At 40.0% G+C, this 26,620-nt stretch overlaps 1 protein-coding gene across 7 annotated transcripts in view; it reads left to right on the forward strand.

Moving 5' to 3' along the window:
* The window catches only part of FMN1 (formin 1), a 467,455-nt gene extending 448,627 nt beyond the window's left edge, over window positions 1–18,828 (forward strand). For 6 of the 7 annotated variants that reach the window (XM_082452361.1, XM_082452358.1, XM_082452356.1 and 3 more), the window contains one exon: window positions 1,486–10,513. In XM_082452361.1, the coding sequence (XP_082308487.1) occupies window positions 1,486–1,530 (45 nt within the window). In that variant the 3' untranslated portion in view covers window positions 1,531–10,513. Of the gene's footprint in view, window positions 1–1,485; window positions 10,514–11,741 lie in introns of those variants that run through there. The other variant, XM_082452359.1, reaches the window with a different exon arrangement.
* Window positions 18,829–26,620: the final 7,792 nt, after the last annotated feature.

The following is a 26,620-nucleotide window of genomic DNA, read 5'->3' on the forward strand; positions in this document are numbered from 1 at the left end:
TTAAATCCTTTGACCATCTAAGTGGGGTATAAGTTAAAAGTGAGGTTATTTCTATTGACTGACCATGATGTTCTCATCACGACCCCATCAGCAGCCCAATGAATGTTGAGTGAAGTCGATGAGTGAGAAATGGAAAAGTCAGGGCCATACCGCTGGGCCAGGGACAGCCATGGTTAGCTCACAGAGCTCCTACCTGAATGGACACATCCTCTGTGCCCATTTGACCGTGTGTTTGTGGCGCTCATTTGTGCATGATCTTCTGTGGGCAGTGGGCTCAACTCTTATTTCTGTCTTCCTGCCTCATTAGACACTGCCCTTTTCCCCAGGTCTCTTATTTGGGCCTCTATCCTACCTTTTATAGCCAAGCCTTATTTTCAGGGGCAGAGAGAATGGACTCAGCCCTGTAGACAAAGGGGAAACAGTGGGTGGACCGTGGCATTCTTTTCTAGGTGACCTCCATGGCGAGCAAGCTCTCAGCTGTGATCCTCTGTTTCTTGGGGTGGTTTATTTTGTCGCCTGTTTGTTTTGGTGGAAATTAGGGAAGAGCTCATAAACTGATTCCTGATTCAATTTCACAAGTCAGGCGTGGTATCCAAACTCAGGATGGGTGTTTAAAAATTATCTTAAGTTTACATCTAGGCCAATTTAGTAATTCATTGCATTTTCACATCTCCTAGATCACAAGAAGCTTAGGACCTGTTCTCAAAGGGCATCTCTCTGCATCTGCTCTTTGCAAAGGACTGTACTTGTTCCATCTCTTATTTAGCCTTCTATTTGTCCACCTTGAAGGCCAGACACACCCATGTGTCTTACTATGCTGAATATATTTACTTCTAAGTCCTAGAAACAGTGAGGGTCTGTGTTTCTGTTCTGTGTACTCTTGTTTATCTTGCCATCAGACTTCCATGTCCTTCCTCATTAGAAGGCTGTCCCTGGGAAGGAAGCTCAGGAAGAACGGAGCCAGAGCATCCTTGGCAAAATGGGAGCTTCCGCCATTCTGCAGAGACTAAATCTCGTCATCCTCCATTTTGCATAGCCTCTGTTCAGTCCTGCCAAGTTGGTCATACGCAGACACGCTGGACTTGGAAAGAGTGATTTTTCATATCTAGACTTCCTAGAAACTATTTCTTGAGCATTCCCTAATGGGAGGAGTCTTTGAGTAACACTACGAAGTTAGGACCTTTGTCACAGAAGATGAGAACAGAACGGAACAGCCTGGCATTGTAAAGGCCGGTGTTTTAGATGGATATAGTTGGTTGACTAGCTGGTTATTTATTTTGTGTGTTTGTGAGGTGATAGGGTGGGAAGGGTAGGAAACTGAGGGTTTCTGGGAAAAAGGAGAGAAATCCTCTCATTTCTAGGGCATTCGATACAACGCTATTCGGCATTCTAGACTGACATTTGAGAAATGTACCAAAATTTGAGAAAGATGAAAATTTTCAAAAAGGAGTTATACTAAACTCGATTTTTTTTCTCAAACAACAGAAAGAAAGACTGCGTCAGAAGGAAGCCAGCGTGAGCACCAACTAACACAGAGACACAGGAAAACAATGACGGTGAGACGTAGTACTCTGCATGATCCTTTGTAACACCAGCGTTGCAAGAAGTTCTCGAAAGATATGTCACTAAATGTTTATTTTGCTCATCTCTTTCTGAGCACCCCGTGCCTTCTTAAAGAAGTCCCTTGTTAAGCCATAGGAACAATGAAAAACTGCTGATGTATTTGATAACTGTTTCTTCTAGAGGTCCAAAGTTCGCTCTGTTGTGAGACCAGAAGAATTACCAAGATTTTCCAATTTTTGTTTTAAAGCACAGATTTCAAGCTTTCTAACCTAAACCTGATATATATAAACTCGTGACAGAAGAAGAGAAGGATGTTTTGTGACAGTTGCCTTGAGCAAGTTCAAGCCTTGGTCTTTACATACTGCTGGTTTGATTATCGAGCTTAATTTTGATCCTGTTGCAGCAAGATCCTGAAGCACCCTTCTCGCCAAAAATGTTGAAACTTACCAAAACTACTTTAAGAGGTCCAAGACTATCTATTTTCCACACTCAAAAAACGGTTATTTTTTTCATTGTTTTTTATGTAACAGAACAGAAAATGGAATTATACATGGATGGAGAAGGGGGTTAAATAGCCATAAACTTCATCCTGGAGAACAAATTATGATACAGGGAGTTGGCATCAGCCATTTAGCGAGACCTGTTCTTTTGTTTTCATATCAGTTCATTGGGGTTTCCTGGACCACTAGGGATTCTCCACCCCTTCTGTCCCAGAAGAAACTGTGATACCTGAGCGGGCACAGACTTGGGGTCAAAAGCACCTGCTTGGACAGTGACCCAGTATCAATCAGAGCACATCTCACACCTCAAATCATCTATGCGTGGATAACACCTTGTTGACCTACAGCTGAGCTGTACACCGTGTTCTGGGACCGGATGTGGCTGGACCTCTCCCACCAACCCCAGGAGGCAGTTTCTAGACAGGAGAGCAGATGCTACTTGCAGCCCTTTACCATGACCTTGACCGACAGGCATGTGACATATGGTGAAGCAGGGGTTTTTTAATGTCAAAAAAAAAAAAAAACACAAAAAACTAAGGGCAGAAAAAGAGTTCTTTACATCAAAATGGGAAGAAGGTGATTACATTGATATTGAACTTTGAGTGGAACACCATACATAGGCAGCTTTTTCTGACCCTGGAAGCCCATGTGACCACTGCCTCTTGAGTCACAGGGAGACCACATTGGACCTCTCTCCTAACATTTTTTCCTTAAGCCACCACTCTTCTAGTCTATCTATCTTGTGAGGAGAGGAGAGAGGAGACTTGGGGTGAACTGAGATGAGGATCAAAGCCTATCAGGTTTCAGCCTTGAAAGGAGAGAGGCCCAAGCTTTCTCCTCCAGTTGGTGGAGGACCGTCTAGAGATGAGCAGAAACTTTAAAACCCTTCCCCATCCGCCTGCCACGTGTGGCCTGCCCCTTGCCCCACCGTCTTCCCAGGCGCCTGAGTGTCTACCCAGGACATGCCTGCTAGTCATCAGCCCCCCTCAGGGACCCCATAATAGATGTGGCCAATTAAAGCAGCACCATATTCTAATAGAATGCCCATTCGGGGAATCAAGAATGAACAATCAGGATCAAATCAAGTCATGAAGCCATATTCATGCAGGTGCTAATCACCTTTTCTAACAATTCGAAAGAAACGAATATAATAATATGGTTTGGTTTTTTTCCCCCAAAAAATAAAAGGATGAGACAAGCAAAATAGCAGAGCTGGTAAGAACTTACATGACTAAAAGAAGTTGCTTGTGAGCGAGCTTTTCATACCGCTTTCTTAGATTGTTTCTCTTCATTGTCACTTAATGGTGAAGACGACCTAAGGAATTCCTCGATTTAAAACAAATTCTACTTACAGCTACCCTGTGCTCTGTGACAGTCCTTCTAGTATGATCATACAAAAGAAAAAGCGCCTGTTTTGCCCGTGCCTTGGGAATTAACTTTGAGTTTAGTGAGAATAACAGAAGTCTAGATCCTTAATGGCTCCTTAAAGACTTGATGGGAGAGAACGGCAGGAGGCTCTCAGTGGGGTCCCTGTAGCCCACTTCAGGGCTCTAAATAGGATGCTCACAAGAAAATCACTGGAGGGAAGCAGGACTGTCGCTTTATAACCCTACAAAAACATTGCTCTCAGGGAACCAGTGCTGAAGATTAATGAGTGGAAACACTGAATTTGAGAGTTAGACAAATGCAGCCCAGGTTGGATTTCATCCTAGTGGACGGACTAGAAGTTGGCAGTCAAATACCTATTTCTAAAGAGCAACGTTTGCCTACCTCTGTTGGGGAAACCTAGTGAGTCCAATGTAGTGATATCACTACACTAGGCAGGATCCCCATTATTCTCTCCCAGTTTGCATCCTGCATGAGGTATCTGGACACCCTTCCCAAGTCCACACGTGGACTGCATTGTGACAGCACCCTCATTTCTAACTTGACTTGATGCTCGGTAAAGGTTCACAAGACTTTGTTCAAGGTGGGCCATCTAAAACAACCTGGAGGCCCTGAGAACAGTCCGTCCAAAATGCAGTTGAGATTGTATTAACTCCAACAGGTGTCACTAAACTTTTCACGGAGAAGTAGTAGTTGGGGTACCACTTAGCAGCTTGGGCACTTCTGGCTGCTCTAAGCACAGCCCTGCCTGCACTAGAGGGACAGTGGCCAGTATTTCTACTCTGCGTTTAACCAGACACTCACACCTGACCTACTAGTCAGACTCGGAGAAACCTTGACTTATAACAACATCACCTCTTCCTAGCCAAGGTTCATTAAATCCGAGGACACAGCAGATAGCAGTTCAGATTCCTGCATGAGTAACTGGCATAATCATCAAGCACACAAGTATATAATATATGACACGAAAGCATGATATAAACACGTTAGTTAAAAACATAGGCCTGTGAGGTATCAATAATCAAGTGAGGAGAAGGTGTGCTGTATGGTTTTTTTAACCCAAGAAGAGGCAGCTTATGGGAGGGGGCGTGGTGAAGGGAAGAGGTGGCCAAGAAGAAATGGATGATGTGGTGATGGTTGAGGCCCAGGGGTCACAGGTGATGGACCTGCTGCCCAACAGTTACCTCTTGAATCTTTGGTTGATGTCTGTGATTCCTCTTTAAACATTCATTGCAACTACCTAGGAACTATGAAGAGAGAAGGTCTGAAATCTGGGAAGTAGAATAAGGAAATCCAGTGGTGCTCTTCCATCTTTAAATGTTCTAGCCAAAACAAATTGGCAACGTGGTTGAGGAACTGACTGCCTGATTGGGTGCTGGTCTCTGATCCCCTCTTCTTTCCGGTAAGAATAGTAGAAGCTGCACGCCTGCTCAGCCTCCCTTAGGCACCTCCTTTTCTCATAAGTACTATAAGGAAAGGCATTTCCCTAAATGATAAGCTCCTATGCTGCTGGTGGAGAACCCGGAAGAACTAAAGGAAGGAATAAAACTCTTTGGTGGTATTGGAAACCTCCAGCAAGATGAAGAAGTCATTGGTATAGTCCTTCCAAGACCATGATTGGATGTAGCAAAAGAGACGTAAGTTTATTTTTGGTAAAGATTTGCTTGTTGGACTGGGATTGCACATCTCTCCTCTCTCTAGATTATACCACTTGTATGGAGGAATTTTCATTTTACGTCTATTCTTGCTTTCTTGGACATCATATTTTCTCATTTCTATTTCTGCTTCTTTCTTGCCTGGTGTCATTGACGCAGATCATTGCATGCACTAGCACAGCAAACAGCACATAGACAGCCAGTGTAGGAAGGGGAATTAGCAGTACAGACCTGCAGGCTCTTTTCCAGTAACCAGGCTGTAACATTGACATGGGAACCGCTTCATTCCCTGACATCCTAAATTGATCTCTTTTGTAGTACTGCACCCTTGCCAAACAAAGATAAAACCAATTTGGGGCTTTCTATGTTAAGGGGAAGGAAGAACTGCACAAAATACAGCTTTTTCCCCCAAAATACCTGATGCAAATATCAAATATCCAATTTTATAAATTAGTTTAAATAGTCTAAAAATTGCTAACAAGAACTCATTAGATTTGAGCTTCATTTTTCTTTGATCCTGCCTGTTCTTATCAGAAAAAAAAAAAAAAAAAGACCAAAAGGGGGAAGGGGAAAAAAAGCATTAGCAGATTTAGTAATCCACAAATTAATTAGTTCCTGAATCATACAAAAAAACAAAAAACAGACATATTGTGAAACCCAATGTTATAGAAGTCCTAAGCACATAAGGATTTGAACAGCTGTGCGGGCTGATGAGCATGGACAAAGTAAGAGGTCTTAACTGCCCACCTGAGACTTCAGCCTAAACCAGGCGATTTTTAGAGTGTGAATTCAAGAGAGTGAAGTATTGCTCTGACCAGTTTATTTTCGGAAAAGCCACGTACAAAGAGAAGTAGTAATAATATAGTGAAAGAAGTGCTAGACTATGAAAATGTCCTTTCTCTCGTTCTCTCGTAAAAGCAGTTTATAAATGTATGGAACATCCAGAAGCCCATGAATACCACGCTTCATAGGTTAGGTTTTTACCTTAGGAACACAACTAAAGAGAGTGGATTGAATAAAGAAGTGAATTTTCATTCATGTCAGCTACTTTGTTATCATAAAGAAATCTATAACACAAGAGAAACAAGTCTGTGTGGACAAACTTAACAGTATTTGAAACAAATGGCTAGTGTTTAACCTTTCCAAAATGCAAGTAAGTTGCGGGACCTGCTTCCATTTTCCAGCTATGGAGAGAGATAATCTGGCTGTTTGGAACCTTGTCTATTATTGGTGCAGAGTCACTTAAAGGCACCTTTTGGAACAGGCCTCAGCAGGTCTGGCTCCTTTAGACTCCCATAACGGTATTTATAAGTCCATGAGTGATTGAATCCAGGCAACACTGGGCTCAGTTACACAGCTGTATGTGACTGAGAGGCTCGTTTTGTGTCATTTCTGCACACCTGTCAGTTGTTGGCACCTTGTTAGAGGCACTTTAGTTTCATAGTTCTTCCTTTCCCCTCCCACGGAGTGGGCAATCCACCAAACCCTCCCAGATCAATGCTTTGCTGAGAAGTAGTAAATTCAAGAGAGTATTAACATGTCAACGTGGAAGCCAGTTCAGTAGCCTTATTTGTTCCAAGACCCTTAATCAACACTGTGATATAAACTTAGCATTTGGGAAATTTGTGTAGTTGACAACTTACTTGGAAATGTGAAGATATGAAAATGGCAGCAAGTTTACTCTGTCTCTTAAGGCGCCCATGCAGTTTCTACCAGTGAAGAGATTAGGGAAGCAGATCGAGCCTCATTCAGTAGGTTATCCTGTCCTCAATGGAGCTTGAGGACAGGATAACCTCAAGCTATCCTATCCTATCCTCAATTCATTTCTTCTCCACCCCCAGCCCCTCTCCCAACTACCCTGGTGATAAACAGTAACACAGAGGACCTTTTCCTTCTTGTCTTCCCTTCTCTAGTATGATGGTTCACTTCAGTTAGTGCTCAAACGAACTCTAGCATATTATGTCTATAAAGTACTTGTTCATGAATGTCTTCTTCATGCTATAATCTGGGGAAGGCTGATTTAATCTCAATATTTTAAATGAGAGTGGTAGCTAAAGCCATTAATTTATTCTACATTCCATATGCACATATAATTTTCTATTTTTAATCTTCTCTTAAATATACTAAGAATCTCCAGTGTATCTCCTTCTCAGAAAGCTGATTCATAGACTTCTGTGGGCTATTTTTTTTTTTATGCTTTGTGTGAAATCTGATAGCACTGGGCTAGCAAAATGCAAATGAGCCCACAATTTCCCACAGCAATTTGGCCTTCTTCCCCGTGGAGTAAACAACCTTCTGCCACCCTTAAGCTGCTTTGTAGGCTGAGCATTTCCCTAGATTCTACCTGTGCAGACACCAAGCGGTTCTTTTGTCTTGGAAGCTGTAAGAATGTCTTAAAAGAGAATGAATTCTTCTCCCCATATATAGTGTGAGCCGCCAACGTGTTGTATTTAGTATATCAAGTAAGAAATCTAATGTTTTCAGGCATGCATGCCCAGTGGTTTGTCAACATCTTTGGCAAAGTTGTACGTACTTTCCTTCCTTGTTCTCTTCTAGGGCTTGCTTCCATTCTTGTCTCATGAAACAAACGTATTTTTGTTTACTCATCTCAGTCAGCTTTCCAAAATGAGAGGCTAGTCACATAGACCACTGAGTATAAGGGAAATTACTCTCCACCGCGCCATGACGTGGATGATAGGTGTATTTAGGAATGCACAGCTTTCTAGGAACTCTTGGGATGGATTCCAAATTCCAGGTTTCTATGAGGTATATAAAAATGGGTATATAGCACACAAAGATTATATACTACTCTTCCCAGTAAGAGACTAAGAGATTCAAAATCTCCATTTTAGATAGGTTTGAGCAAACTATAAGTAGCTTATTTTTTTTCCCTTTCCTCTTGGCAACTTTGTCCCTACCTATAATCTTATTTCTTCAGATCTGACCACCAAGGCATGAAGAAGGTAGTGTCAACCCACTGAGATTGCCCTCTGCATAATCCTCTAAAGACGTTCATTTCCTTTGGAAACAAATCCATGGGTGAGGGGGAAAGTCTAGTGACAATTCTCTCTGCCCAGAGTGACACACATAGGATTCTGGGATCTACCAAAGGGATAGGTCTATGCCAAATATTAATTTTACAATTCTACAATTCTTCAATTTCTCAAGATGCAAATAATATGACCCTACTGTTAGTAGGATGTATAATCTTTGAAGAATATAAGCATTAAGAAAAAAAGGCCTTCCCTTTAAAGAAACAATTGAAGATATTCTTAAAAAGGCAGAAACTTTTAAAGTTAGAAATTGAATAATTTTTAAGATTCTTTGGAGGAAACATGTCATCGATTCATCATAGTCTTTTCCTTTCACTGAATTTTAATTTAGACTAGCATGGAAGCAGAGTGCCCCTGGACTTGGATTTAGGGAGATCGTGCTTTGGCCTGGAAAAACAGTACTGGCCTGAATGCCCAGAACCTTAAGTGAAGTCAGTCAGCATCCTAATAGGAATCAGGCCTAACAGAAATGTAAATTATTTCAAGTCCTTTAGAGTTTAATTTTCTTATCAACACCCTCGACCCTGCTTCCTAAAATTAATTTGATCCATGCAGTTATGTGCCTTCATTTTGCCTTGTGAGATTACAAGCAATGGGATAATGGAGAAAAACAGGAGATGGGGGAGAAGGAAAATTTGAACGAGGCCAGGGTGCAATGTTTTGCTGATATAATGCATTGTTGGGGAGCTGGTGACCGTTGCCATGGTTGTATCATGGGCAGCCTTTCAGTGGAAGCTCAGGGTATAATATGTATGAGGGCAGTGGGATGGGAGTGTCCAGTATCTCATATTGGTCCGTGCCTGACAATGTTCTGGAAAAGCAGGTACCCCAGTGAGACTGGCCTGTGCTTGTTGAAATAACTCCAATGAATTTCAGATTCATTTCCATGGGGTCGGTCGTCCATGGAGCTTCCTGTTTCCTCGATGCCTGTTTAAAAGTCATTTTGGCATCAAGCTTCATTTCACTTTTCTCCTTTCAATACTTCTGCATCAGCCTCCCCTTCCTTCACACCCCACAGCGATTTTTTCCTCACTTTTACAGTTTCTCCAGGACCCAGCTTTCTCCACCCCTTTCCCCCACAGACACCTGAAAGTCCCCCTGAGCCCTCACTCCCTCCTCTCACACCCTGTGCTCCATCCCCCAGCCCTTTGGACAGGGAGCTCTGCTGTCACCAAGAGAGACACAGCGTTGTGACTGCCTCTTGTTAATGTCAGCACCACCTCATCACTTAGGCAAAGAGGGAAAATCCATAAAAGAGATGGAAAATACATTTCTTTTTTTATTCTACTTTATATTTTAAGAAGGTTGAGGAGAGGCATGGTTCCGGGTCCTTCTCAATTTCTCAGAGATTTTTACTTTAAAACTGTCTAATTAGGGACCATTCTTTTGATAAATTGTAAATCAGTTCAGGTCACCAACTAGGATGTGTTTTAAGGCTCAAGTGTTGACTCTCAAGTAACTTTTCTGTGCTGCTGGACAAAGTGAATTCTGTGCAAACATTCTGAATCATAGGCTCTTTATCGCCCCTCAATTCTTACTATTACTAATGATTCAAGCATCTTCAGCAATGTGGATCAGGATGTTGACAATTTGTGGTTATTTTCAGATCAACAGTAACTGTTACACTCTTGAAAGCACTTAAAAAGAAAGTATAAGCATGTCTTAAATATCAACCGTTTGACCTGGAAAAAAGTTGGCTTTTCTGTTTAATTATTAGAACAAACTGTAGATGTAATCTTAAAAGGATTTTAAGCAATAATGAAGACAGTTTGAGAAATGAGAAGGCACTTTAGAGACATGAAACCTTACATTACACGCTCTTGGATATTTTTTAAGGTAATAAGCTAATTGGATTCAGGTATTTTTTTTCCCTTTAAATTTTAAAAAATATGTATTTCTAATTTGCATATTTAATTTTGTCAAAGCTGAGAAATGCTCTTTAGTTGAATTTGTAAATGTCATTTGCAAACCAAATGAAGTATTTATTTTTAAAAAGAAAGGGTGAAGGAACCAATATTGATTTGTACATAATGAAAATATGTGTGTGTATATATATATATGTGTGTGTGTGTGTGTATATATATATATATATATATATATATATGTTTTCCTCCTTGACACTACTTGGTCCCCACATCAAGTGTATTTTTGTACATAATATATATTGGTTAGAAAATGTAGATTGTCTATTCAAAGAATTCTATCTCTGTGATAGATTATATTTATCCTAATCTGTTGATACCTCTGATAATTTAAGAGATAGAACTCTATTTTTTTGGAATCTACAGAGAACTGCATTCATGTCTTCCAACTGTAAATATGCTAAGGGAATTTTAATAAATCTTGGTTTCATGTCTGTCTGGTGTGCAGTGCAGACTTGTTTGCAGGAGGCGTTTAAGACAGTATCCTAGCAGTGCTCTAACGTGGAGAATACCAGTCATTTCTAGCTTCATTACTGCTCAAGGGCAGCATTACTACTGAGGTGCAAGAGCTGGGTCTCAGTAAGTCCATCATTCACACTTTCTTCTTTCTCTCCTGTCCACCACACCAACAGTGTGTAAGCTAGCTAGGCATTCAAGGCTAACACCAAACAGACAAACCCAGCCAAGCATGGTCTCAGCTGTACTGACCCAAAAGCAACACTGCTTGAACATAAATTGCCCAAGGTGGAGGTGTGGGGTGGAGAGCCACAAGGACTGGTGACTTCATGTTATGGGATGGTAAATGATAAGAGGAGGGAAACGGAACAGAAATAGAATTGTGTTGTATTCTAACACTAAGCACAAGGTACAAATTCTTTTCAAGCAATGGTAAGAAACATGCAGGTTATCTATGAAAAAACTAAAAGACTTTCAGCACAACACTCCTCTGTGAAACAGAAGTGGGATTGTGTGTTTTTTTTTAATTGATTCATTTGTTCAGTATTCCTGAATGCCATGCACTCTTGAGTTCTAGAAGTTTGCTGAAACATGCCTCAGTGGGTACAGATAGACTTAAGGAACAGACATAGTTATTATCTGGGGAGACATTTTATCACTAGGAAATCTTTTAAAATCAGAGTCATAGTGCTGCAAAAATCTTCAGACACTGGATAAAAATCTCCACTTAACAGAGTGAAAACTACTGAAATTCAAGGGACGTGCTGAAAGTTACACTGAATGTTAGTAAGTACATCAAGGCTAGAATCCAGATCTCTTGACCCCAGATCTCTTGACCCCGAGGCGAAAGCCCTTCCCAGTGCTCAACTCATTCATCACGTTGAACTCTTTTCTTCAAAAGACTCCTTTATGGAGAAATGTTCTAGAACTGTTGTTTGGAAAGTACGGTCCAAATGTTCCTAAGGGTTTGTGGAAACCATCATTAGAGTTGTACTCTGAATTAAAGCACCTAGGAGAGGGTGGAGGCTTGTGTAGCATGAGGGCCTAGGAAAAATACTCCACCTTAGGAAGAATCTCCTCATTGATTTAACAGAGATTTACTCTCCCTTGCTGAGCATAGTGATGATACCTGTTGAATTTTAAGTATATATGCTGATGGTCCAACTAACAGGCCATAAATTCCTGAGATTAAATATTCCCCTTTAGACTCTACCTGCCTACTTTCACCTGGATATGATGTATTCATGGAAATCAGACTTGAAAGTTGGCCTGCACCAGCCATGCCTCCTTGTATGCCTCCAAGTCTCTCTCCAAGTAACGTTTGCTTCATGCCCATCATTGCGTGAAGATGAAAGGTATTCACTAAGATAAGGTAACTTTATGGTTGTCAACTGCTACATAACAAAATACCCCCAAATTTGGTGTTGATTAAACAATAATCACTTATTTTTCATGGTTTTTGTTAGTTTGAGAGGAACTCAACTGGACAGTTCTCACTTGGAGTCGCATATGGTTTTAGTGCTATATCCACTGGGTATGCAGTCACCTGGATGGCTGGAACATGGACCTCTAAGGTGGCTGACCCACTTGGCTGCCAAGTTGTTGCTGCCCTCTAGGCCGGGGGTCTCAGTGCCTCTCTCTCCACAGGTCTGCTTGAGTGATCCAAGGTGAAACATGTAATGCTTTTTTTGACCAAGGCCTAAAAGTCACTTTCATCGTATACTATTGGTTGTATTTACGAAGTTCTGTCCCAATTGAAGGAATGGGGAAGAAGAACCCACCTCCTGATGAAGGAATGTCAAAACCATATTGTAAGAAGAGCATGTAAGATGAGAAATATATTGGTGCAACCATCTTTGGGTAATACAATCTGTCTCTGTAACTTGCCCTGTTCTTTCCATCTGGTTTGGTTCTTATTTTTGTTATAAAACTAAATTTTAGATTTTTTTTCAAAATTTTCCCTACTTGTTTTCCCCAAATCTTCCTTCCCTCTGCCTGCATATTAGAGCACAGAAATGTTTGTCTTGTTCCCCTGAATGCAGGCATTCTTTTTTATTATTATTGAAGTATAGTTGATTTGCAATATTGTATTAGTTTCAGGTGTATGGCATAGTGATTCAGTATTTTTGCAGATTATATTATATTACAGGTTATGACAAGATAATGTGTAATACCGTAAATCCTTTTTGCTTATCTATTTTATATACAACAGTTTGTATCTGTTCATTCCATACCCCTAATTTGTCCCTCCCTCACCTTCCTTTTCCTCTGTGGTAACCACAAGTTTGTTTTCTATGTTTGTGAGTGGACTTCTGTTTTGTATATACATTTATTTGTATTATTTTTTAGATTCCACATATAAGTGATATCATACAGTATTTGTCTTTCTCTAGCAGACTTATTTCACTAAGCATAATATTCTCTAGGTCCATCTACGTTGCTGCAAATGGCAATATTTCATTCTTTTTATGGCTGAATAATATTCCATTGTGTGCAGTATTATTTAATCCAGGCATCTGCTGATGGGCACTTGGGTTGCTTCCATGTCTTGGCTATTGTAAATAGTGCTGCTATGAACATTGGGGTGCATGTACCTTTTCAAATTAGAGTTTTCATTTTTTCCTGATATATACCCAGGAGTGGGATTGCTGGATCATATGGCAGTTCTATTTTTAGTTTTTTAAGGAACCTCCATACTGTTTTCCACAGCGGCTGCACCAATTTACATTCCCACCAACAGTGTAGGATACGAGGGTTCCCTTTTCTCCACACCCTCCCCAACATCTGTTATTTGCAGACTCCTTGATGACAGCCATTCTGACCAGTGTGAGGTGATATGTTGCTGTTGCTTTGATTTGCATTTTTCTCATAATTAGCAATGTTGAGCATTTTTTCATGTACCCGTTAACCATCTGTATGTCTTTTTTTGAAAAATGTCTATTCAAGTCTTAGGCCCATTTTTGATTAGAATTTTTTGTTACTATTGAGTGGTATGATCTGTTTGTATATTTTGGATATTAGTCCCTTGTCAGTCACATTATTTGCAAATATTTTCTCCCATTTTGTAGGTTGTCTTTTCATTTTATTGAAGGTTTCCTTTGCTGTGCAAAAACTTTTAAGTTTGATTAGGTTCCAGTTGTTTATTTTTGCTTTTATTTTTTTTTGCCTTAGGAGACTGATCCAAGAATATATTGCTACAATTTATGTCAAAGAAGGTTTAGCCTGTGTTCTCTTCTAGGAGTTTTAGGTTTCAGTTCTTACGTTTAGGTCTTTAAACCATTTTGAGTTTATTTTTGTATATGGTGTGAGGGAATGTTTTAATTTCATTGCTTTACATGTAGCTGTTCAGTTTTCCCAACACCACTAGTTAAAGAGACTGTCTTTTCTCCATTGTATATTCTTGCCTCCTTTGTCATAGATTAACTGACCATAGATTCATGGGTTTATTTCTGTGCTATTCTGTTCCATTAATCTATGTGTCTGTTTTTGTGCCAATACCACACTGTTTGAATTTCTGTAGATTTATAGTATAGTCTAAAGTCTGGGAGCTTTGTTCTTTTTTCTCGGGGTTGCTTTGGCAATTTGGGGTCTCTTGTGATTCCATATAAATTTTAGGGTTATTTGTTCTAGTTCTGTGAAAAATGTCCTGGGTACTTTGATAGAGATTGCATTAAATCTGTAGATTGTTTTGAGTAGTATGGCCATTTTAATACTATTAATTTTTCGAATCCAAGAGCACAGGATATCTTTCAATTTCTTCATCCATTTCTTTGAATCATCTTCAATCTCCTTCATCAATGTTTTATAGTTTTCAGCATATAAGTCTTTCACCCCCTTGGTTAAGTTTATTCCTAGGTATTTTATTTTACTGATGCGATTTTAAATGGGATTTATTAGTGTATAGAAATGCAACAGATTTCTGTGTATTAATCTTGTATCCTGCAACCTTGCTGAATTTATTAGTTCTAGTAGTTTTGGGGTGGAGACTGTAGGGTTCTCTATACAGAGTATCATGTCATCTGCAAATAGTGACAGTTTTACCTCTTCCCTTCCACTTTGGATACCTTTTCTTTTTCTTGGCTGATTGTTGTGACTAGGAGTTCCAATACTATGTTAAATAGAAGTGGCATGAGTGGGCATCCTTGTCTTGTGTCCCTGAATTTAGCAGGAATGCTTTCAGCTTTTCACCACTGAGTGTGGCTGGCAGTTTGTCATAAATGGCCTTTATTATATTGAGATGTGTTCCCTCTATACCCACTTTGATGAGAGTTTTTATCATGAATGATGTTGAATTTTGTCAAATGCTTTGTCTGCATCTATTGACATGATCATTTTTGTCTTTCCTTTTGTTAATGTGGTGTATCACATTCATTGATTTGCATATGATGAACCGTCCTTGTGACCCTGGAATAAATCCCACTTGATCATGGTATATGATCCTCCTTATGTATTGTTGGATTTGGTTTGCTAATATCTTATTGAGGATTTTTGCATCTATATTCATCAACGATATTGGCCTATAATTTTCTTTTTTTATAGTGTCTTTGGTTTTGATATCAGGGTGATGGTGGCCTCATAGAATGAGCTTGGGAGTGTTCTCTCCTCTTCAGTTTTTTGGAATAGTTTGAGAAGGATAGGTATAAGTTCTTCTTTATATGTTTGGTAGAATTCCCTGGTGAAGCCATCCAGCCCTGAACTTTTGTTTGCAGGGAGGTTTTAAATTAAAGATTCTATTTAACTTCTAGTGATCAGTCTGTTCAAACTGTCTGTTTCTTCTTGACTCGGTCTTAGCAAGCTCCATGTTTTAGAAATGTGTCCATTTCTGCTAGATTGTCCAATTTGTTGGCATATAACTGTAGTATTCTCTTGTGATCTTTTTATATCTCTGTGGTATCAGTTGTTATTTCTCCTATTTCTTATTTTATTTGGGTCTTCTCTCCTTTCTTCTTGGTGACCCTGGCTAAAGGTGTATCAATTTTGTTTATCTTTTCAAAAAACCAGCTCTTGGTTTCATTGATCTTTTCTACTGGTTTTTTTTTTTTTTTAATAACTATTTATTTCCTCTCTGATCTTTATTATTTCCTTCCCTCTGCTGATTTTGGGCTTTGTTCTTCTTTTTCTAATTATTTTATCAATAGGTGGTAGTTAGGTTGTTTTTTTATCTTGTTTCTTGAGGAAGACCTGTGTAGCAATGAGCTTCCCTCTTAGAATTGCTTTTGCTGCATCCCCATAGATTTGTAAAGCTGTGTTTTCTTTTTCATTTGTCTCAAGATATTTTCTGATTTCCTCTTTAATTTCATCATTGACTCATTGGTTTTTTTAGTAGCATGTTGTTTAGTCTCCGCATGTTTGTCCTCTTCCCGTTTTTCTTCTGTAGTTGATTTCTCATTTTATACTGTTGTAGTCAGAAAAGATGCTTGACATAATTTCTCTTAAATTTGTTGAGGCTTGTTTTGAGACCATTCCATGGGCACTTGAAAAGAATGCATTCTGCTTTTTTAGGATGTAGTGTCCTGTAGATCAACTAAGTCCTGCTGGTCTATTGTGTCATTCAGGACCTCTGTTGCCTTATTGATTTTCTCTCTGGATGATCTGTCCATTAATGTCAGTGGGGTGTTAAAGTCTCCTACCATTATTGTATTCCCATTAATATCTCCCTTTATGTCTGTTAGTACTTGCTTTATATATTTAGGTGCTCCTGTACTGGGTGCGTATGTTAACGAGTGTAATATCCTCTTCTCGTATTGATTCCTTTATCATTATATAATGCCCTTTTTTGGTATAGCCTTTGTTTTACAGTTTTTTCTGATATGAGTATTGCTACCTCTGCTTTTTTGTCATTTCCATTTGCATGAAATATCTTTTTCCATCCCCTCACTTTCAATCTGTGTCTTTTGCCCTGAAGTGAGTCTCCTGTAGACAGCGTATGGAAGGGTCTTGTTTTCAATCCAATCAGCCACCCTGTGTCTTTTGACTGGAGTATTTAGTCCATTGACATTTAAAATGATTAACAGGTATGTACTTATTGCCATTTTATGTCTTGTTTTCTAGTTCTTTTTGTTGTTCTTTTTGTTTTCCCCATTGAGGTTTGATGCTTTTCTTTTGTATTATGCTTGCATTCCTTTCTTTTTGGTTTTTGTGTGTCTATTGTAGGTTTTTGACTTGTGGTTACCATGAGATTCATATAGCTGACACATAACTATATCCACTTGCTTTAAACTGATAATCATTTAAGTTCGAACACATTCTAAAAGATCTACATTTTATGGTTTTGAGGTCCTATTTTACATCTTCATGCTTATCACTTTACTGTTTATTGTAGTTATAGTCACTTTTACAATTTTTTTTGTTTTTTAATCCACACACTGGCTTATTTAAGTGATCTCCAATCCTTACTATATTTTTGCCTTTCCTAGTGGGAGTTTCCCTTTTCTATAGATTCTTGCTTCTTTTCCATTTAGAGAAGACCCTTCAACATTTTCTCCAGGGTAGGATTTGCTGAAATCTTTGCTTGTCTGAGAAATTCTTTATCTGTCTTCTATTCTAAATCATAATCTTGCTGGTTAGAGTATCCTAGGTTACAGGTTTTTCCCTTTCAGAACTTTGAATATATCATGCCACTCCCTTCTGGCCTGCAAAGTTTCTGCAGAGAAATCAGCTGAGAGCCTTATGAGGGTTCCCGTGTAAATGAATTTTTCTCTTGCTGCCTTCAGGATCCTCTGTCTTTAACTTTTGCCATTTTAATTATGATATGTTTTGGTGTGGGTCTGTTTGGAACCCTCTGTGCTTCCTATACCTGGAAATTCATTTCCTTCTTTGGGTTTGGGAAGTTTTCAGCCATAATTTCTTTAAATGCATTTTCAATTCCCTTCTCTCTCTCTTCTCCTTCTGGAACCCCTATTATGCATAGGTTGGCACATTTTATATTATCCCATAGACCTTGTATGTTGTCTTTCTTTGGTCTGTCTGCTATTCTGATTGTGTAATTCCCATTTTTCTATCTTCCACATCACTTACATATTCTTTTGTGTCATTTAGTTAGCTATTCATTGCTTCTAGATTGCTTTTTATCTCAGAAATTGAATTATCTATTTTTGATTGGGTCATCTATAGTTTCTAGTTCCTTGTTAAAATTATGTGGGTTTATTTTGATAATCTTTTTAAAATCAATTAGCATTTTTTAAACCAACATTTATAAGTCAGTATCTGGAAGACTGTTTCATTATTTTTCAGGGTTTTTCTCTTGCTTTTTCAGTTGGGTCTGATTCTTCTGCCTTTTCATTTTACTTAACTTTCTCTGTCTCTATGAATGTAGGTGAAACAGTTACCTATTGTGTGGAAGGGTTTTTGGTTTTTTATGTGGGAGCATTCCTAGGTAGACTGTGTGTGCCTACTATCTTTGGTGTGAGGGCTGGATTGGTTGTGAATGCCAGCCCTGTCTTTCCTCAGGTGTGCTGGCCACTATCGCCTTGATAGAGGGTGTGGTTGGTGTAAGAAAGGCTAAAGCCTACATAGGGTATGAAGTGGGACTTCCTCTCTACTCCATGGCTGTTGCCATGTCAGGAGTGGGGTCTGCTCCCCAGTTGCTGGAACAGAAGTCCTGACAGTTGGGCTCAAGCAGCCTCGGTTCCCTTTAATGTATGTTTTTCCTTGTTCCTGCCCTGGGGCCTTTGCCCCAAAGGAGGGGAGTGGTGAAGTGAGGCTCATGTGCTCACAGAGGTCGGATGCACTCCCTTTGTAAGCATCTGTGGCTCTGCTCAGAATCAGCCCACAGTGGCATCCTTTCCCCTTCTGTGGTCGGCCCAGATCTACTGTCAGGTTGTGGCATGCAGTGGGCAGAACCAGAGCATTTGTTAGGCTAAGAGTGGGGGTCGGGGTGTTGTGGTTGCAGGAATTAAAGTGGCTGTACTGCCATCAGAGGTCTGGGCTGCTTCTGGGGTACTGTTTGAGCAAGCACCAACACCAGCTGCCCCACCTGAACCACACCTCAAGTCCCCTTTCCATCCCTAGATCGAGTCTTTTCTGCCTCAGGTCCAGGGCAAAGCTGTGGCATGGAGTGGGTGTGGGCCACGAAAGCTCTGCTGGGAGTGGGGACTGTGGTGTGCTGCCCTCGGAGGTCTGCACTGCTTAGATGGCACTGCCTGAGCATATACCAACAATGGTCGTCACTGCTGCCCCATCTGGACCACACGCCACGTCCCCTGGCCGTCTCTGCATCACTAGTTTGAGTCTTTTCCCAGGACCTTAGATGCTGGGCCAAGCCGTGATGTGCAGTGAGTGGGGCTGGGGTGGTCACCCCACCTGGACTGGGGAGTGTGGCAAGGTGGCAGGTGCCAGTGCAGTGTTCTCACCGCCCTGTTGGTAAGCCAGCACACTCTTCAAGTGGAGTCTAGGCTTCTTCAGTCATTCTGTCTGTCCCACAGCTTATCGCAGCAGCCACGGGGGCTTGCTTCCTCACAAAGGACAGGGATGCCCAGTCGTGGCTCAACCTACTTGCTCCCCAGGGTGAGGGTCTGCCCCTGGGATCTTCCTTTTTCTCTAAGTCTCCTCCCAGGGGCACGGGTCCCAACCTACTGGTTTTTTCCCCCTACCCTACCTGGTCACGAGGAAATCTTTCTTGCAGCATTGGCTGTACAGAATTTCTGCTGGTTTCCAGTTTTCCATAAGAATTGTTCCACATACAGATGTATGTTTGAGGTACTGGGGGGGTAGGGGAGGTGAGCTCCACCATCTTGATCCCTCTCCCCACACATTCTTTACCTTTAAAGAAAATGAGGAGATCCTAACTGGGAGACTTTGTAAACACTGGTGGAGAAAAGGAATCAAAGGTGAGCCTAGAAATTTACTCCAAAAGCATAAGCCTGCATTTTCTATTACAGTACTAGAGATGCTGACCCCTGCTGAAGCTGTGTCTTAGCAAGTAAATGAAATCACTTTTTCAGTTGCTAGAATAGAGCTCTGACTCTTGTAATAGTATGTAGGTATTAACACAATGGAATATTATTCAGCCTTTAAAAGGAAGGAAGTTCTGACAGACATGCTGCAGCATGGATGAATGCTCAAACCCAAGATGCTAAGTGTTCTTCAGTCACAGAAAAACAAATAGCATATGATTCCACTTACATGAAATACATATAGAAGTCAAATTCATAGAGAAAGAAAGTATAGAATGATGGTTGCCAGGCAGCTGATTGGGGCAGGGGAGGGAATAGGAGTAGTTGTTCAATGGATATGGAATTTTAGTTTGGGAAGATGGAAACATTCTGGAAATGAAAAGTGACAATCGTTGCACTATATGAATATACTTAGTGCCACAGAACCTATACATTTACAAGTGGTTAAAATGATAAGTTTTATGTATATTTTACAATGATGAAAACTAATGCTTGGAGAAGTTGTTAAATTTCCCATGTAATTTTAAGTGGAGAAACCAGAATTCAGATACTCCAGAGAAACACTCTCAGCCACTATCCTATCTCTAAAATCAGAGATAGAATTAGCTGATTCAGGAAAAAGGGGGATGTGTAGACAGATTATAATATATCACTGCTCTTTCAAACTTGACAAGAAAGTAACATATCTAACCGAAGAGTATTAGAGCCAACAGCACTTCTGTAAAAGCCAAAGAAACTAACTGAACGGTGCTGTATATATAACCTTCAAGGAACTGTTAATAGCCACCTTCTGGAATTTCTTAATTCTATAGATGAGATGAAGTAGGATATAACAGAAGGCAAAAATGAATAGGAGTTGGTGAGAACCACATGAGGAATACTGTGAGATGAAAAAAAGTGACCATCTAATCTACCTCTGAGTAGTTACCCTTAAGTAACCTTGCAATGAATCAGTCTGGAAATATATCTGACAAGGTTCAGTATCCTAGCCACAGAAAAGACTGTTTAAACAAACTGGATCATACAGTGCTAGAACTTCCCAGAGCCTTCTACCAATATTGTGGTATGTCCACTGCTTGATTTGAGGCCAAACTGAGATCCCATTGGACCTCATTTAGAGTAATTTTGAAGATATTTGCTAGTGAAATTAAATCCTCCTGTTCAGAGTATTTGTTAGTGAAAGAACCACAAATGACTAAATGATTGTACTCAGTTTTCTTATGCTGGCCAGAACCAGAAGTAGAAAGAAAATGCCCTTACTCATACTTCAGGTTCTAGAAGACATCAAAAGTTATCAAATTATCCATTACTTTATCTGATCTTCCAAGACTTCAGCCTAGTTCCAAATAATAGAATGGTTTAGCCACCTTTGAGGGATTATTTAATTTAAGGGAATGTGTCCCACAGATGAATGTGGGCCTAAGAAGTAGAGAGTGTGCTAACCTAGAAAGTCAGCACATCCCTGCTTTTCAGCTCCTACTTATGATTTGTGTGACAGGTCAGAGACCATTGTCCCCATAAGGCTCTCCCAGTGGCCATTTTACAGTCTCACCAAAGAGGCCCTTTCTGATATGAGTCTTTCTTTTCACTGGATCCCCACCTAAGACTCAATGGTAACTTAGATGATCTTTTAATACATATTTTAATCTATAGGTCCCCAAATGAGAAGTCATGACCCTAAGAAACCTGTAGGAGCAGCAAAGCATAAGAAAAAAAAAAAAAAATCATTGGCTTTAAGGTTAGACTCAATCTTCTATCACAGCTCTGCCACCTACTAACCTGATGACCTGAAGCAAGTTACAGCACGCTAAACCTCAGACCCTCCTCTAAAAATGGAGATTAAAAAAATCTCTAACTGCCTAAGTTTGTCAAGGGTAAAATGAAATAATGCAGAAATTCTTGATACAAAATAAATATTTCCTTCTCTCATAAGAAGGATCAGTATTGCTTTTGCTCCTCTTGGGACCATCCCCTCTTGAACTTCACAATAGAAAAAAAAATTGTCCCATCTCCTCAACCCAAGCTTTGTCAGTGCCTTACCTAGTTTGCGCTTGAGTGGATTCATTTTGGCCCTTCCCATTCCTCTAGAGGGGACACATTTCTTCAGTTCTAGTTATCCCACGACAGTATAGTTAGTTACATGAACTAGGTGCTTTTTAGGATCCCCAGTTATAAATCCCAGAGAGTTGAGGATTCTTTGAGCAGCTATCATAGAAAGCACCCTATAAGCCCTTGCCTTCAAGACCTACAATATACCAAGAAGGAAACACTCCTTGAGTGAAAATGGCTGGGCATTTATAGTCAACACTCAATCTTTGAGACTTGGTCATTAAAGTTTAGAACTGAAGACCAATTTGTAAAACATACTTCAAGATAAATGTCCCCATAGTAAAAAGGGTCCTGGTGTGGCAAAGAAAAAGAGCCTCTATTACGTGGCAGAATGGCCCATGTGAGAACCATGCAGTACAGATAGGACTTACCTGCAACTATGGGTATAGGGATTCTGAACATATGGCAGGGTGCTCTCCAGGCAGCAGGAATGGGTGTGTGCATATACATCCCCATGTCAAAGTTGGATCTAGTCTCCACTGAAGACAACTGTAAAAGCGGGATAATACTCTAATTAGGGGGGACAGAAGTAGAGATCAGGGACTACTATGTTTAAACCTGATTAAATTCCCTCGTTTGGGGTTAAGATGGTGGTTTAAGTACCAGGGGATATTTGGCAATATCTGGAGGCATATTAACTGGGAAGAAATGTCATGGGTGTCTAGTGGGAAGAGGCTAAGATACTACTAAACATCCTGTAAAACAGGACGTGCTCTCACAATGAAGAATTATCCAGCTTGAAATGTCAATAGTGCCAAGGTAAGATAACACCAGATTGCTAGTGCTGTCGAGTGCCTGGAATATATTCTTTCTGAAGAATATCATCCTAGATCTGTAGAAACAAACCCACTTTAAAAATAAAGTCTTGTCACACAAGGATAAACAAGCTTATGAGGAGACAGTCGTGCATGAGAATCAGAAAAACTGTCAGTAGAAGCAAATATGCAAAGGCTCCAGATACTGGGACTATAAGCTTAGTATGTTCAAGAAGTAAAAATAAGATGGCCAACATTTCCAAGGAGCTGAAAACCACAAAAAATTACAGAGCAGAATTGGTGAAGAAAAAAAATACTAGAACTGAAAAATATAATAGTCCCAATTAAGAATGAAATGGATGGGTTTAATAGCAAATTAGAAGTAATTTAATAGAGAATTGGTGAACTGGAAGGCAAGTCAGAAAGAAATATTCAAAATAAAACTCAGAGATGAAACACTGACAATAAGCTAAGAAGAAGTAGAGGACACAGTAAGAACAGTAGTAACAGCAATATTGGAGTTAATGACAGAATTTTCCAAAGTTCAAAATATGAACCACCAGATCCAAGAAGGTCTAAGAAACCAAAGCAATACAAATTAAAAGCAATCTATTCCTAGACACATCATAATAAACTTCAGAAAATTTTTTTAACTCTTAAAAGCACCCAGAGGAAAAAAGGCATTAAAACCAAAGGGTCATTACAGTAGGATGGTACAACAGTCCCCCCTTATTTGCAGGGGATATGTTCCAAGACCCCCACTGGATGCCTGAAACCATGGATAGGACCAAGCCCTATATACACACGATGTTTTTTCCTCTACACATCTATGATAAATTTTAATTTATGAATTAGGCACAGTAAGAGTAGCAGTAATAAAAATAGCGAAGTTATAACTTATAATATAACTGTGATAAAAATTATGCAAATGTAGTCTATTTCTCCCTCAAAATATCTTACTGTACTATACTTACCCTTCTTGTGATGACGTGAGATGATACAATGCGTTCAGGATGAGATAAGGTGAAGTGGGGTGAAAAGTCAAAGGGAACATCATCTGCTTCCGGTGATCCTGGATCACTGATCCATGACAACGTTGATGGTTGGAGATCCTGAGCAAAATGGAACTGGACAGTGTGAGATTAATGTGCTACTCAGAACAGTGCCAAATTTAAAAGTTATGATTTGCTTATTTCTGGAACTTTCTGTTTAATATTTTCTGAACATGGTGTGCTGAGGGTAACTGAAACTGTGGAAAAGTCGAACCACAGATGAGGGGGTATTACTATAGATTTAAACTCACATCAGTAATTATATTGGATAAATAGATTTACCCCATTTAAATTCTGTCAGCTGAATTTCTTGGGAAAAAAACAATAGCCCTTGTAGTTATTGACAAGATATATAAGGATTCCAAAAGGGTGAAAGTCAAAGGATGTTAAAGCGCACAAATATATCACTTAAAATTTTAGGAATTAGGCTGACAGCTAATCTCTCAAGCAAAACCACAAAATCCAAAAAGTAAGGACATGCTCTATTCAGTATTCAAAAAAACATGAGAACTTTCACTAGAAGCCCTGCCCTAAAATTGATAAAGCTATATTAGTATCCTTCAAAGGATACTTTAAGGTGACGAGCATTACTGTAGATTAAAATGGACACTTCACAATGATCAAAGGCTTGACTTACCAAGAAAATAAGACAATTTTAAATTTTATTCCTCTAATGACACAGCCTCAGAATATTTAAAGGAAAGGAGAAATAGACAAATTCACACGTTGTGGGAATAACTGATACAACACAGAAGAAATAACATTTGAATAAAACATTTTCAAAAACTGATTGATGTATTGGGTCATAAGGCAAGTTTCAAAAGGTACTGAATCTACTGAATATGCTTTGTGAGAATGCAAACTGAAAAATAAATTAAGCTAGAATATTTATTTCCATCAATGTAGAAATTCACTTCTAAATAACCAGCAGGTAAAGAAATCATGATTGAAATTAGAAACTATTTTGAGCTGAAAATTTCATGAAAAAAACTTGTGGACTGTAGCAAAATCAGTACATACATATTTAAGATTTTAACTTTTAAATACAACAGACAGATGAATATTAATGAGCTAATATCCATCAAGAGATTAGGAAAATGGTGAATAAAATTTAAAGGGTTAAAATATTAAAGCCAAAATTTGATTCTTTAAAATGTCTAATCAACTTTTTAAACTTTTGACAAGACTGAATCAAATCAGAGAGGGACAGACAAATAACCAATATCAAGAACGAAAGAAGGGACATGGTATATCACTACAGAGGCTGTAGAAGTTGAGAGAATTATTTAAAAACTATACCAATATATTTTAAAACATAAGTAAAATGGAAAATTTAATATCCAATAACCAAAACTGAGAATAAAATATCTGAATTTTTAAAATTAAAAAAAATTGAACATAATTAGAAGTCCAAACTCAAAGCTTTCACTAGCAACAACAGTTTAAGGAGAATACCAGTCTTCCAGAGAATAAAGAAAGAAGACCAAGATTGACCAGGATGACAGAGTAGAAGACCCTGAGCTCACCTCTGGTCAAGGACGTACCAAAATTATAACTATTTACAGAACCACCACCCATGAAAAAGACTAGAACCTACCAGAAAAGATCTTATACAACTAAAGATATAAAGAAAGAGCCCAAACAAGATGAGTTAGGAAGGGCTGACTCATGGTATAGTCAAGTCCTATATACTCGGGTAGGTGACCCACAAACAGGAAAGTTACAATTGCAGACGTTCTCTCCAAGGAGTGAGGGGTCTGAGCCCCACATCGAGCTCCCCAGCCCAGGGATCCTACACCAGGAAGACAAGCCCCCAGAATGTTTGGCTTTGAAGGCCAGTGGGGCTTATTACTCTGGGAGTCCCAGAGGGCTGAAAGAAAGACTCCACTCTTTAAGGGTACACACAAAAACCTCACACATTTAGGGACCCAGGAAAGCAGTAGTAATTTGAAATGAGCCCCAGTAGACCTACCTGCTGATCTTTGAGAGCCTCCTGGAGAGGCAGGAGGGAAACGAAGCTCGCCCAGTGGACACAGACATTGGTGGCAGCCATTTGGGGGAGCTTGTTCTACTACGTGGACATTGGTGCTGGGAAGCATCACTCTGGAATCCTCCCTCTAGCCTATTAGCCTCAGAACCCAGCCTTGCCCCTTCCCAACAGCCTGCAGGCAGCAGGGCAGGGGCCTGGCCCCAGGAAACAGTAGCCCCACAGCTTGCAGACCTAGCCCACCCACCAGCAAGCCAGCACTAGCCCTGGGACCAACCACCAGCAGGCCAACACAAGCTTCAGGACACCCTGGACCCTGTAGGCAGCTGTGTCCAGGAATCAGCCCTACCCACCAGCAGATTAACACCAGCTCTGGGTCCCCTGAGCCCTATACCTAAACCCCAAGACCCAGTTCTGCTTGCCAGTGGCCAGACACTAGGCCCCAGGACCTGGCTTTAGCCACAAGTCGGTGGGCACCAGTCCGCGGCTCTCCTGGACCCCAACTCTGCTCACCCATGAACCAGCACTAGCCCTGGGGTGCTATAGCCAGCCACCTTGTGATCCCAGCCCTGCCAGCAAATGGCCAGCAACCTCTGCAAAATTTAAGGCATGGCAACAACTCGACCAGGGGACCAACCAAGCCTACCAGACTACCCACAGTCATCAGCCCACCACAGCAGAAGGACCCAAGCAGCCCCAGAGAGGGCAGCCCTAGCACACAGAGGTCTGGTGATGAGAAAGGAATGCGCTGCTGGGACATATAGGTCCTCTCTTGCAAAGGCTATTTCTGCAAGGTTGGGAAGTGTAACCAACCTATCAGAAAACTAGAAACAAAAACAAAAGTTAGGCAAAATGAGGCAACGGAGGAACAAGAGAAACAACAAAGGAACAAGGGAAAAACCCAGAAGAAGAAAGATTATTGAAGAACTCAGAAGACCAGATGCACAGATCAAGAAGTCAGTAGTTTTTAAACAAAGAGTTAGAAAATAAAGAACCAAACATATGAAGAATAATTGAAATGAAAAATACACTAGAAGGTATTAATGGACCAAATGATATATTCCTTTCTATCAGCAAGCTGGGAGGCAGTAGTGGAAATCACTATTCCTGAACAAAAAGAAAAGAAATAAGGACAGTTTAAGACATCTCTGGGACAACATCAAGCATACTAACATTTACATTATAGGGGTCCCAGGGGTACCTGGTCTTGAAGGGGTACCTTCAAGATGGTGGAAGGGTAAGACATGGAGATCACCTTCCTCCCCACAAATACACCAAAAATACATCT

Source organism: Balaenoptera physalus (genome assembly GCF_965194825.1).
Source record: "Balaenoptera physalus genome assembly, chromosome: 2".
NCBI lineage: Eukaryota > Metazoa > Chordata > Mammalia > Artiodactyla > Balaenopteridae > Balaenoptera > Balaenoptera physalus.